At 58.7% G+C, this 12,836-nt stretch overlaps 2 protein-coding genes across 2 annotated transcripts; one reads left to right on the top strand and one right to left on the bottom strand.

Annotated features, from left to right (window-relative positions):
• Nucleotides 1-3,508: 3,508 nt before the first annotated feature.
• Nucleotides 3,509-5,505, bottom strand: map1lc3cl (microtubule-associated protein 1 light chain 3 gamma, like). Its single transcript, XM_088909008.1, has 4 exons — nucleotides 5,448-5,505; nucleotides 4,865-4,920; nucleotides 4,689-4,795; nucleotides 3,509-4,357 (listed from the first exon to the last, which is right to left on the bottom strand). Exons 1-4 carry the CDS (start codon nucleotides 5,503-5,505, stop codon nucleotides 4,189-4,191), a joined length of 390 nt encoding a protein of 129 aa, XP_088765134.1. The 3' UTR covers nucleotides 3,509-4,188.
• Nucleotides 5,506-6,769: 1,264 nt separating this feature from the next.
• Nucleotides 6,770-12,041, top strand: LOC148810760 (uncharacterized). The gene is made up of 4 exons (XM_088909002.1): nucleotides 6,770-7,090; nucleotides 9,523-9,661; nucleotides 9,754-9,948; nucleotides 10,030-12,041. The coding sequence occupies exons 1-4, from the start codon at nucleotides 6,890-6,892 to the stop codon at nucleotides 11,289-11,291; spliced, it is 1,797 nt and encodes a 598-aa protein (XP_088765128.1). The 5' UTR covers nucleotides 6,770-6,889; the 3' UTR covers nucleotides 11,292-12,041.
• Nucleotides 12,042-12,836: the final 795 nt, after the last annotated feature.

Here is a 12,836-nt window from a genome sequence, read left to right as displayed (position 1 = left end):
CACCTGTGTCAGTGACACACTGTACCTGCTGGGTCACTACTGTCCTCACATCTGTGTCAGTGACACACTGTACCTGCTGGGTCTCCACTGTCCCCACACCTGTGTCAGTGACACACTGTACCTGCTGGGTCTCCACTGTCCCCACACCTGTGTCAGTGACACACTGTAGCTGCTGGGTCTCCACTGTCCCCACACCAGTGTCAGAGTGACACACTGTACCTGCTGGGTCTCCACTGTCCCCACACCTGTGTCAGTGACACACTGTACCTGCTGGGTCTCCACTGTCCCCACACCTGTGTCAGTGACACACTGTACCTGCTGGGTCTCCACTGTCCCCACACCTGTGTCAGAGTGACACACTGTACCTGCTGGGTCTCCACTGTCCCCACACCTGTGTCAGAGTGACACACTGTACCTGCTGGGTCTCCACTGTCCCCACACCTGTGTCAGAGTGACACACTGTACCTGCTGGGTCTCTACTGTCCTCACACCTGTCAGTGACACACTGTACCTGCTGGGTCTCCACTGTCCCCACACCTGTGTCAGAGTGACACACTGTACCTGCTGGGTCTCTACTGTCCCCACACCTGTGTCAGTGACACACTGTACCTGCTGGGTCTCTACTGTCCTCACACCTGTGTCAGTGACACACTGTACCTGCTGGGTCTCCACTGTCCCCACACCTGTGTCAGTGACACACTGTACCTGCTGGGTCTCCACTGTCCCCACACCAGTGTCAGAGTGACACACTGTACCTGCTGGGTCTCCACTGTCCCCACACCAGTGTCAGAGTGACACACTGTACCTGCTGGGTCTCCACTGTCCCCACACCTGTGTCAGAGTGACACACTGTACCTGCTGGGTCTCCACTGTCCCCACACCTGTGTCAGAAGGGTTATAATTCCTATACTGGAGAGTGAGTGTGTGTGTGTGTTTCGGCTGGAGACTGTCTTTGTGAGTATGGGGAGAGTGTGTATGTTTATATACTGTCTATATGTCCACAGGAGGTGACAGGTGTCAGGTGACAGGAGCTGAGACACTCTGACCTTCACTCTGAGTCCTGGAGTTCAGATGTACACACACACACACACACACACACACACACACACACACACGTGTACGAAACTAGTCTGGGAGATTCCGGCAGGTGTGTCTGCCTGCGTTATCTCTGTTCTCTCTGCACGAAGGATGAGGGAGTTTTTCCACAGTCCTCAGCACTTCCACTTTCTGTCTCGTCCGTGTCGTTCTCAGAGCTGTGGGCCCAGGCACGTCCCCGGCGTGCAGCAGGAGACTGTGGGTCCGCTCCGGGTTTTCCACCAGACCGTGATCACACCCAGCAGGCTGACGATCTGTTCTCTCGTTCTCTTCGCTGCAGACAGGCCGGGGGTGAAAGGTCAAAGGTTTTAATGAGGTCCTTAACTTTCTCTCTGCACAAAGCTGGAGATCTGTGCTCTTTAAGAGCAGAGAATTCCTCGAGACGTGTCCCTTTGAACTGTAATTCAATACAGCTTTATTGGCACAACGGACGAGCTAGTGTTGCCAAAGCATTTACAATGAACACAACATCTCCCGACATTTACACGACAAACATGCTGGAGGTTTACTTGTATCAGGGTCCGTTTCTCCTTGCTCTCTCATACCCTGGTCCATATGCAGCTCGCGGGTGTTGTCTGTTTAGGGTCCTGTAGCACTGCGGTTTGTGTTGTGCTTGTGTGTGTGTCCCAGTTGGTAAGGTGGTGTTTGGTTTCATTTTAGTGTTGTGTTTCCTGGGGGTGAGGTAGTGTTGTCCAGTGTGTGTTGTGTGTCCCGGGGGGGTGTCCATTGTGTGTTGTGTGTGTCCCAGTGGGTCGTCTTGAACTGAGGTAGTGTTGTTTGTATCTGCGGACCACAAGGAAAATAAACTATTGTTGCTGTTCTGCGATTTAGCCACACGGTGGCAGCGGAGGGCAGCCTTCGGGAATCTCTGCAGCGCTGAGCTGCAGTGACACCTTGTAGACGGCAGAGGGCGGCGTGGTACATTTTCACAAAGGTCCCGGCCTTCATTGGCGTGAAGCAGCGATGCGGGAGATAACTGAGCTCCGACCCACCCCCCCCTGCCGGCAGGAGGCTCAGCCTCTGTACGCAACCCCGGGGGGCAACCTGAGCCCTCGATCTGCCTCCCTGTGTCGGCTGTCGCCCGTGGGCGTGCAGGGGCAGTCTGCGCTGTCTCCCCCTTCTGCCCGACCTTCCTGGCCCCGAGTGCAGAGCCTGGGTGTCAAAGCTGGCGTTGGGGTGTGAAGTGAGGCTCCTTGGCCTCTGGAGAGGTCTCACCTGCACGACGCTGACCGGGCTGGGGTCCCAGCGCTCCAGTCTCTCTGTAGTCTCTCTGGACCGGAGCCTCTCTGTGACCGGTGGTCAGATGGGCAGGTCTGTGTTGTGAGCCCTGGTCTGTCCAGCAGTGCGTGTGAGAGGTCGGGGAGCAGGGATGAGTTTTGTAACCTGAGAGTCAGTGGGTTTGTACTGGTCCGTGTTGGGCTGGTGCTCAGAGTTACTGGGCTCGTCTTGAACTGGGCTTTCAGTGATCCTGCCTCCAGGCAGGCGGCCAGAGTCCCCCAGAGCTCCCAACACACATGAACAGCGCCCCCTGTGGCCTGACCCTAGATCTGTTTCCTGAAGCTTCCCTGAGAGCCCGCGCTCGGAGAGCACAGCCGGGCACTTTGTTCCAGAGAGCAGAACCCTTCCTCTCAGCAGAACTCGCTCCGGAAACCAGGTCTCTCAGTTTTACATTCACACTTACGTACAAAGACAACAACACCAAAAATAAATAAGTCTCCTTTATTGGTATTTTTTTTATTTCCAAAAACATGTCTTGTGTCAACAGGAGCTGCATTTACATCCAGTGGCCACGGGGTGGCAGTGTGCACAGTAGAAGGCTGTATCACGGAGTGCTTATGGCAGTGGTATGGCTGCTGCAGGGTGCTTGTGGAGCCAGCAGGAAGCTGACTTCCTCACACAGACCAGCTCCTTTCTCTAAGAAGCAGGAGCAGAGCAGAGGGGTGTTTGTGGCCGTACAATGCGAGTCAGAGAGAGAGAGAGTGCCATCTGGGAAGGCCTGACACAGAGAAGCCTTGTGCGTCCCAATTCCACAAGACATCGTTCCCCACGCTGTCATCCCCACAGGAATTCAAGGTCCCGGAGAGGTGCAGGGTCTCGGCGTATATCCTGGTGTTGAAACCGGCTGGCTGGAGAGCACAGGTGTGGGGCTTTATCTGAAGACCCAGGGACAAGGCTGGCAGGAGAATAGTCTCTGAGGACGTGGGCTGGACATCTTGTCATGATGGCGCTGGACCCTCATGTCCCAGCTCCTGGAGAGAGAGAGAGCCCACAGCTCTCGCAGTGTGGCGGCAGTTTCGTGTCCTGCACTATGCTGTGTGTGTGTGTGTGTGTGTGTGTGTGCGCCCTCACACTGCCACCAGGGGGCACCACAGTCATTCCCCTGTTCCCTGGGAACACTGCCTGACCCAAGCACATCCTTGGCAACGGGAAACAGCGATGGGGAGTCGTGAAGCAAGGCGCAGTTACATCATGCCTGTCACCGGGAGGCGCTGGTGCACAGCTCCTTGCAGTTCAGAGAGGATCTGCGGGCTTGCTGGAAATCTCCTGCTGGGTCGGGCCTGAATGGAACTTGACCTCTCTGGACTCAGGCCTGCCGCTGGCGGGGGGTCTGCGTTGCCATGGATACTGTCCGTGGCGCGCCCGCGGGAAAGCTGCCAGCCCTAAAGCAACGACTGTCCCCGGGGCCGGTTCCTTAGCAACAGCCCAGGCTGTGACGTCAAGCACACAGGCCAAGCAGGAAGGAGGCTGAAGTGACATCATCACAGGGCATGGTCCTCTTTAAGAGTCAAGAGAAGTGATGTCACTTCCTCTGCAGGCTGAAAAACCTCACTTTCAAAGGACAGGGAGACACCTCAGCTTCAAAAACAAGTAGTATTGCTTTTTGGAAAATCTTAAAGGAATGTTAGTTAATCCAGTAAAAAAAAAAAGTAAAATTATATAAAGGAAAAGAACAGCAAAAGCACAGCACAGCCAGAAGTGCATGTTCCTCTGTGACATCACAGAGGGGGCGATGACATCTTAAGGAATGATGTCATAGCCAGGTCAGTCTGGGAGGAAGGCAGTGAGGTGTCACGCCCCTCTGATGGGGTGTCGTCAGTGCGGCGCCCCGAAGGTTTCCTGTGAGGCGTAGGTGATGTAGAGGAAGCCATCAGGGTCGCGATGACAGGCATAGACTTCAGCCATGGTGACCGACAGGCTGGCCAGAGTGTGTCCAGCCACTAGCAGGTAGAAAGCCTGGCTCGCCTGCAGCTCGATCCTGTTCCTGAGAGAGACGGGGCAATACAGACACACTGACTGGACACTCCAGTACATGAACACTGCACTGAGAGAGAGAGGGGTTAATACAGACACACTGACTGGACACTCCAGTACATGAACACTGCACTGAGAGAGAGGGGTTCATACAGACACACTGACTGGACACTCCAGTACATGAACACTACACTGAGAGAGAGAGGGGTTAATACAGACACACTGACTGGACACTCCAGTACATTAACACTGCACTGAGAGAGAGGGGTTAATACAGACACACTGACTGGACAGTACAGGTGTAGTACAGTATTACTCAGCAGTAGAACAGAGAGTCTGACCTCAGCAGAGTGACGAACTGGCCCATGGTCATCTCCTGCGGCACCAGGAACTTGGTCTTGTCCAGCAGGGGGAGAGTCTTCTCTCGGGCATAGCGTTCCACTATCACCTGCGGGTTGTCGATTATTAATATTATTTTATTATTATTATTGTTGTTGTTGTTGTTGTTCGCACTCACCGGAAGCTTGGTGGGGAACCTGGACCGGATGCTGCAGACCTCGTGCGCGCGTGTTGCTGGAACAGAGGGAGAGAGTCAGTCGGGGCGGGACGAGCACACCGCCGGACCCGGTCCGGCTGACCCCGGGGCAGGGCCCGGAGCTGTCTCTGGAGCTCTGCCCCTGTGGCTCGCTGCCCGCAGTGATTCCGGACCGGCTCGTTAGTGCTGCTTCCCACCCGCCGTGTACGTGTACGTGCAGCGTGGACTGTCGCCTCTCCGTCCCGCCTACGTCCCGACATTGCCCAAAACACAGCTCCGCAGCTCCCTGTCGCGATATTAAACTCGTTCGGCCCGATGTCGTGCGAGTCCGACAGCAGGGAGCAGTATCTCACACCAGAGGTCTGACGTCCGAAGAGGTGCTGGAGTTACCAGCGGGTTTTCCGTTTGAAATAATTAAGAGCCGAGATGTCGGTAGAAACTAGACTAGCGATAAAAAAAACCCGAAAGACACAGCTCTCTGCCTGGGGTCAGAGTCGTGTGACGCCTGTGAAAGCGGTCGTCTGCGTGCGATTAGAAATCGGCGACATACGGACGCGGCTCGTACCCAGACACTTCCTCTGCTTGAACGGCTTCAGCTCCTGCGACTGCTGGAAGGGAGGCATGGTGCTGGGCGCTGTCTGTTGTCCCAGCTCGAGTCTATATACTCCGCTGCGGGCTCAAACTGCCCCAAACCAGCTGGGCGTGCGACCCCCCTCTCTCTCTCAGTGCAGTGTTAATGTACTGGAGTGTCCAGTCAGTGTGTGTGTATTAACCCCTCTCTCTCTCAGTGCAGTGTTAATGTACTGGAGTGTCCAGTCAGTGTGTGTGTATTAACCCCTCTCTCTCTCAGTGCAGTGTTCATGTACTGGAGTGTCCAGTCAGTGTGTCTGCATGAACCCCCCTCTCTCTCAGTGTGTCTGCATGAACCCCCCTCTCTCTCAGTGTGTCTGTATGAACCCCTCTCTCTCTCAGTGCAGTGTTCATGTACTGGAGTGTCCAGTCAGTGTGTGTATTAACCCCTCTCTCTCTCAGTGCAGTGTTAATGTACTGGAGTGTCCAGTCAGTGTGTCTGTATGAACCCCTCTCTCTCTCAGTGCAGTGTTCATGTACTGGAGTGTCCAGTCAGGGTGTCTGTATTAACCCCTCTCTCTCAGTGCAGTGTTCATGTACTGGAGTGTCCAGTCAGTGTGTCTGTATTAACCCCTCTCTCTCTCAGTGCAGTGTTAATGTACTGGAGTGTCCGGTCGGTGTGTCTGTATGAACCTCTCTCTCTCAGTGCAGTGTTCATGGACTGGAGTGTCCGGTCAGTGTGTGTATTTACCATTCTCTTCGTACAGTTTGCAAACTAGCTTTTTAGTAGTGAGATTCAATTCATTGGTGGGGGTGGAGGGGATCCCCATTGCCTGTAAAGCGCCCTGAGTGGAGTGTCCAGAAAAGCGCTATGTAAGTGTAAGCAATTATTATTATTATTAATATTCCTCAAAAGGTGAGACAGCGAGTGATAGTGTATATGTAGTGTCACGGCTCCCCCTGGTGGTGCCTGTTTGCATTACAACAAGTGAAGAGACCGATTTCCAATGAAAAGGAAGAGAAAATGATCGAAGTAATTGAAGACGGTCAAGAATATGGATTCGCCTCTTATTTCAATAGAAAGGAGGGATATAGTAGTGTTGGTGTAAAGGGAGCGCAGTACTGTAGTAGTGCTGGTGCAGAGGGAGGGCAGTGCTGTAGCAGGGCTACCTCCTGCGCCGCACGCCCGAAAGAGAATGAAAACAGTGACGTGTCGGTTTGAAAACTTCCCCCGGCCAATCAGCGCCGCCTGCGCGCCAGGCCCCTCCCCCGCGGCGGAGCCCGAGCGGCTCATTGTTGCTCCGGGGGCGGCGGAGCGAGTCACGGCCGCGCGAGGACGGAGAGGAGGCCCCGCGTCACACGCGCCGCTGCATGGCCAGCGGGCTGAGCTGTGGGCTGTACTCGAGCGACCGGCCCGTTTCCACGTGACGCCCGGGCATGGCCGGCCGCCGCGGCTGCGTCAGCTCGCTGTGGTCCGGCAGCGAGCGCGCCCGGTTCGGCGAGCGGCTGCGGGCCAGCCTGGCCGGGCTGGTGGAGCTGGACCTCCTGCGCAGCCGGCAGCAGGAGAGGGTCCAGGCCGCGCTGGAGCCGGAGGAGGAGGAGGAGGAGGAGGGAGCAGCAGCGTCCCGCACGCAACAGGTCAGTGGCGCTGCGGGGGAGGAGGGGGGCTGGGACGCACACGGTCAGTGTTCAGAGACGCGCAGTCTCCCTGCTCAGCCGCTGAAGAGCCGGTGGTCCTGGTTTCTAGAGCACAGCAGTGTGATCCACTCCGGGTTTTACAGTGTTGGTGATAGTCTGAGTCCCAGTGCGCAGCAGTCTGATCCGCTCCAGGTATGACAGTGCTGTCAGACTCCCAGTGCGCAGCAGTCTGATCCGCTCCAGGTGTGACAGTGCTGTCAGTCAGACTCCCAGTGCGCAGCAGTCTGATCCGCTCCAGGTGTGACAGTGCTGTCAGTCAGACTCCCAGTGCGCAGCAGTCTGATCCGCTCCAGGTGTGACAGTGCTGTCAGTCAGACTCCCAGTGCGCAGCAGTCTGATCCGCTCCAGGTTTCGCAGCTCTGCAGGGTGTGAGAGCTGCAGGAAGGCCTCAGTGCTCTCTCACACTGGGGCCCTGAGGTCTCCTGGCTCTGCCTGCTCCCTCTGTGGAGATGTTATGTAAGGAGTCTGCCCACCTGCCTCCCACTCTGTGACTCGTCCCCCCTCAGTACAGCAACAGCTGAGTGTGCTGTCATCACTGCTGCCCACTCATGGCCCCAGGGGGGGGCAGGAGAGAGGAGAGAGGGATGGAGGAGGTAGAAGAGAGAGAGAGAGGAGAGGAAGGGAGGTCTGCACACGCAGGCTGTAACACAGACGGGTCATCAACCAAAACAGCAGTGAGGAGGAGGAGGGTTTGTACTGCTCCTGCTGATCCGACTGCCTGGGATTCAGCTAGATCCTGCTTCTGATGTCAGAACACCTGTAACCTAACCAGCAGCACTGCTGCTCTGTACCGAGACCACCCACGGACCACGCTGGACGCCTCAGTGCAGTTCCGGGGCTCAAACTGCCCGAGGTGTCCAGAGTGGTGAGTTCCGCATGCTGGACACTCGCTCTCCCAGGGGGCTGGTGTGGGGAGGAGGCCTGGCGCCGGGTTCCAGTACCATTCCGGCTCGGAGTTGTTTGTGCAGGCGGGTCCAGCTCCTGGGTCAATAAGACTGAGCAAACAGTGACGCGGCGCTGCTCTCCGCGTGCCAGTCCCAGCTCGGGCGGACCCGGGCGCGCCTGGGGGCGCTGTCCCACGCGGGCCCCGGAGTGGCTCGGCTCCTGGGGCCAGGCGTGACAGTGGGGGCCGTGTGTGGCCAGGAGCTGCTGCAGGTGGGGGGGGTGATGAAGACGCGCCCCCCCCCCCCTCACTCCCTGCCTCCCGTCTGTGCTGCCGGGCAGAGGAGGGAGAGCCCAGCGCTGCTCGCTGGCAGCTGGCCGCCGGGGGCACCTCTGCTGTCGTTACAGTATTAACCCCTCCGTGTCCTGAAGTCTCTCCCGGCAAGCAATGGGCGCAAGGCGGGGTACACCCTGGAGGGGACCCCTCCACTAGCACCAGGGCCTGTTTTCACCCACCAGCCCAGTCTTTGGGCTGTGGGAGGAAACCCACACAGACCTGGGCAGAACATGCAAACTCCACACAGACAGACCCCCAGAGCCCCAACGCTGAGAGGCAGTGGTGCTAAACTCTGCTCCACCCTGCAGCCTGTACATAATTAACGTTATTATACATTGTTAACGTTATTCAGAATTCCTGTGGTCATTGAACTCAAAGCCGCCTTCTCCCAGCTGGGCAGGCTACTGGAGTCACCTGCCGGGAGCCCCTCGGGGCTCAGAGGTACCACAGCACTGCCCCTGCTGGGATTTGAACCCGCGACATCCCAGTTATAGCAGTGCACCGCCTCCTGAAGGAGTGAAGCACCTCCGGATGCCACACCTGTGCCACACCTGGGGTTGGAACCTGCCGCCCCCCAGAGCCCCTGGCCGCTGCTCCTCTCGGTGTTCAGTGAGACCCTTGATGGCGAGCGTGACCCAGGAATGAAATTCTCTCGCCGGGTTCAGGGTTAATGGCTCTTCTGCTCACGCTGGTTGGAAAGCTTACAGCAGAATCAGGCTGCTGCTGGAGGAGGTGTGGGTGGGGCCAGTAGGGGGCGCTCACCCTGCGGTCTGTGTCCTAATGCTCCACTAAACTGTAAAAAAGGCACCATCCTTCGGATAAGAGAGGAGAGAGGTCCTGACTCTCTGTGGTCATTTAAAATCCTGGGGTGTTTCTCGAAAAGAGTAGGGGTGTTACCCTGATGTCCTGGCCAAATTTCCCCCTGGTCTTTACCCCTCATGGCCTCCTAATAAACCCTAATCCCCTGAATAACCCTTATCATCTGTGAACTGGCCTCATCGCTCTGTGTAAGGAATGACAATCATGATTATAATTAAGAATAAATGATCATCCTGACTGTGTGGCTCACGAGCTACAGAGCCTCTGCTCATGCTGCCCTGAGAGACCGAGAGCGGCTCTGGACAGCTCGGCCGACCGCTGTGTCTCCCTGCAGACGCCCGGCTGTGAGGACAGCGCGGACTGTCGCTGGTCCGCCGTCTCCTGGGACGCCCTGGCGCTGCCCGACCCAGAAGCGGTGTCCTCCGACCCGCCCGGCGCCGCGCGGCCCACCTGCGACTCCAGGCCCAGCTCAGGTACGGAACCGCTGAGGCGAGGAGGGGGCGACCCCAGCAGACCCTGTGTGACCTCTTGCACCTCTCCGCCCCCCCCCCTCTGCCCCCCTCAGGGTTCTACTCGGTCAGTGGCAGCTCCCTGTCGGCCTCCTGCGGCTCCGTCTGCAGCGAGGGGCCCGGGGGGCCCTGGGCCCGCCGCCCGCACTCCGCCGACCACAGCGCCGCCCAGTGGCCGGGGGCCAGACTGCAGCCCGCCCCTCTCCAGCAGACGCGGCCCGAGAGGGGGGAGCGGAGGCCGGTGTCCACAGGTGAGGGGGGGGCAGGACCCGCCGTCTCCGCGGCCGACTGGGCGTGAATCGCCCTGACGACTCTCCTGTCGCTGCTCTCAGGTGACCTGGAAATACTCCGCGGCTTCCTGTCGCTCTCCGACCTTTGCCCCGGGCTGGGGGGCAGGTCCCCAGGGTCGCCCTCCACTTCCTCGCACCGCCCTCCAGCGTCCTTCTGCTGGGACCCCCGAATCCCGCTGGACCCCAAGTTCTGCTCGGACCTGGTGTCGCGGAAGACCAAGGAGGTGTACCCCTACCCCAGCCCCCTCCACGCGGTGGCGCTGCAGAGCCCCCTGTACGCACCCTGCGGCGCCTCGAACCCGGAGCCGGACGGCAGTGGCGGGGGGGAGGAGGCGCCCAGGTGTCCCTGTGGCTCCAGCCCTCCGGACCCCCCTGGCCCGGCCCGGGCAGATCGCTACATCGGCCAGCTGCTCCTGCGGTACCGGCGCCGGCCCGGCTCGGTGCTGCTCTCCGCCCTGGACCCCGGCCCTGCGGGCCGCTGGCAAGCGAAGAGCCTGTCGCTGTCGTCCGTCTGCAGCGGCAGCACCTCCTCCACGCTGACAGGGGGCGCCCTCCCCTCCGTGCCCTCGCTGGGCTCCCTGGGCAGCTCCGGGAGCACGCCCCAGGCCGGGTGGGGGGGCAGGCGCTGGGTCCCCAGCCCCCCCGAGGATGACGAGGGCCGCTCGGACAGGGGGGGCTCTCTGAGGGGGCTCGGGGGGGACGGCCTGTACCGCGGGAAGCACTACTCCCGCGTCCTGGTGCGGGCCGCCACGCTCAGCAGCGCCGGGGAGGGCGGGGGCCGCCGGGGGGCGCAGGCTGGGGGCGGCAGCTCCGAGGGGGGCGCCCCGAAGAGGGGTGTCAGCTTCCGGAAGCGCCTGGAGCTGCTGTTCGGGGGGCGGGGGGGGCGGGGGGCCGCGGGCAGCAGCCGGGCGAGGGGGCTGTTCCGCAGCTCCTCCCAGGGCGTGCTAGAGCGACCCCACCCCAGCCGGGAGCCCCCGGGACCCCCCGGACCCCCCAGGCCCCAGGGCTTGCGCTGGGCCTCCGCGCTGGAGATCCGGCAGAGAGGGGCCGGGCTCGGCTCACACGGCCTCTGCCGGGGGCAGGAGGAGGAGAGTGGGGGGCGAGAGGCAGGGAGGGGGTGCCTCGAGGATGGGAACCCCCTCCGCTCCCCCTCCTCCCCGCCCCCGCAACCTCCCCCCCTCCTCCCTCGCTCGCGCTCCCTCAGGGATCTGGGGCGCAGGGTGCTGGGGTCCGTACGCCCCCCCCACTTCAAGACACACAGCCTGCGCAAGAGTGGCCCCGAGCTCCCGGCTCCCGGCTTCTGAGACCGCTGACCCTGGCCACTGAGAGGGGCGTGTCCCCGATGGGGGGAATGTTCATATATGGGCATATCCACCGAGAGGGGCGTGTCTTCGATGGGGGGAATGTTCATATATGGGCATATCCACCGAGAGGGGCGTGTCTTCGATGGGGGGAATGTTCATATATGGGCAGATCCACCGAGATGGGCGTGTCCTTGATGTGGGGGGGATGTTCATATATGGGCGTGTCCCCTGTGGAGGGGGCGTGTTCTGAGAACCCCTCACCACTAGGGTATGAGCTCGAGCACAGCGACCCATCTCCCGGCGCCAGCGAGAGGGGGAAGACAACGCATTTGTCAAGAACGATCATCGACGGGCCTTGGTGCGCGGAACGAGGCGGCGGAGTTATCGGAATGTGCGAGTTCAAGACTGGACACCTAATTTAAGATCGCTTTGAAAGGAATCAGACATACGTCCAACACGAATTACTTTCGTACCGTGGGCGATTGCACTGTAGCGTCATCAGGGCTTGAGGGGGTCCCCAGTGCCCCCCAGTTTTGACTGTAACCCCTCTCACACGCCCTTCGATCCCTGGCGGGGCACGGTGATCTTCGGAGCTGTTAACTTCCTGGAGCCCCGGTCAACAGCAATACGCTGAAGTCAGGAAATCGTTCGAGAACGTGCACTCGAAACTGCTCGAAGACTCAGCCGTGAGGCTCTGTAAGAACACTACTGACCTTAATTAGACAAAATTAAAGTGACAGAACTTTCTTTTGCTAATGAATCGTTGTTTTTTTTTTTAAAGCTTTAGATCGTGCGCTCGGTCTCTTTGTTGTGGCACAGCGTGCAGTGACCAGCACAGGTGAGGGACTAATGTCACGCAGGGAGCTACACTCTGCCATCCGCGCTCAAACGGGTTTGCTTGAGCTCAGAGGAGAAGAAGTCAGCAGCTCACATCTTTCGTGCTGTTAAGGCCGAGATGAACTCCTTTGCCTTGACAGAACTGCTGCTCAGCAGGAGTGGCAGGACAGCAGGAGTTGCGAGGGTTTCCTGTTCGGATGCAGGGGAGAGTTTGTCAACAAGCCCCTGTGAGTTCCTGTTGAACTGTCCTCGACTGGCAGGTGTACTGAGGGTGACGTCCCCGGTATTTACTGTCAGTTTGGACAGGTCTTTATTACATTGTGCAACTCGGAGAACAAACACTGGCCATCACATTTATCACTCCCTGCACCCTGCTTGATGAGGAGGGCATTGATATTTTCAGGTGCTTTTTTTTCTTTCCTCGGTTTCCTTGTGCCTGGTTTGGGTCCGGTCATTTAATCTCATTCCTGCCCAGCTCGTAGCATGCCACCTGCACGGGCTGTCCGTTTCAGACAGTCCGGAGATAATCTCGGTCCAACCCCAAATATCAGTAGTTGTCCAACAGGATAAAAAAAATATTGAGATTGAAGAACACTTGTAGTGCCACAAGTCTTTTTTTCCCCAAGTATTCTGTAAAGGCCGTTCTGAAAAGCGCCCGCAGTCATCAAGAGGTTTGGCGCAACAGCGCCTTCGTGCGGTCACACGGAG

Source organism: Atractosteus spatula (assembly GCF_055471065.1).
Source record: "Atractosteus spatula isolate fAtrSpa1 chromosome 24 unlocalized genomic scaffold, fAtrSpa1.hap1 SUPER_24_unloc_1, whole genome shotgun sequence".
NCBI classification, from domain to species: Eukaryota; Metazoa; Chordata; class Actinopteri; order Semionotiformes; family Lepisosteidae; genus Atractosteus; species Atractosteus spatula.
This window is presented reverse-complemented; position numbering and strand designations above follow the sequence as displayed.

What these genes read in the sequence shown, in the direction of transcription:
- map1lc3cl (XM_088909008.1), bottom strand. Translation starts at nt 5,505, where the DNA reads ATGCCTCCCTTCCAGCAGTCGCAGGAGCTGAAGCCGTTCAAGCAGAGG. An exon ending in GGTTCCCCACCAAGCTTCCG is followed by an intron (nt 4,796 to 4,864) that starts GTGAGTGCGAAC and finishes GACAACCCGCAG; the next exon opens with GTGATAGTGGAACGCTATGC. An exon ending in CAGTTCGTCACTCTGCTGAG is followed by an intron (nt 4,358 to 4,688) that starts GTCAGACTCTCT and finishes CGTCTCTCTCAG; the next exon opens with GAACAGGATCGAGCTGCAGG.
- LOC148810760 (XM_088909002.1), top strand. Translation starts at nt 6,890, where the DNA reads ATGGCCGGCCGCCGCGGCTGCGTCAGCTCGCTGTGGTCCGGCAGCGAG. An exon ending in CAGCGTCCCGCACGCAACAG is followed by an intron (nt 7,091 to 9,522) that starts GTCAGTGGCGCT and finishes GTCTCCCTGCAG; the next exon opens with ACGCCCGGCTGTGAGGACAG. An exon ending in CGACTCCAGGCCCAGCTCAG is followed by an intron (nt 9,662 to 9,753) that starts GTACGGAACCGC and finishes TGCCCCCCTCAG; the next exon opens with GGTTCTACTCGGTCAGTGGC.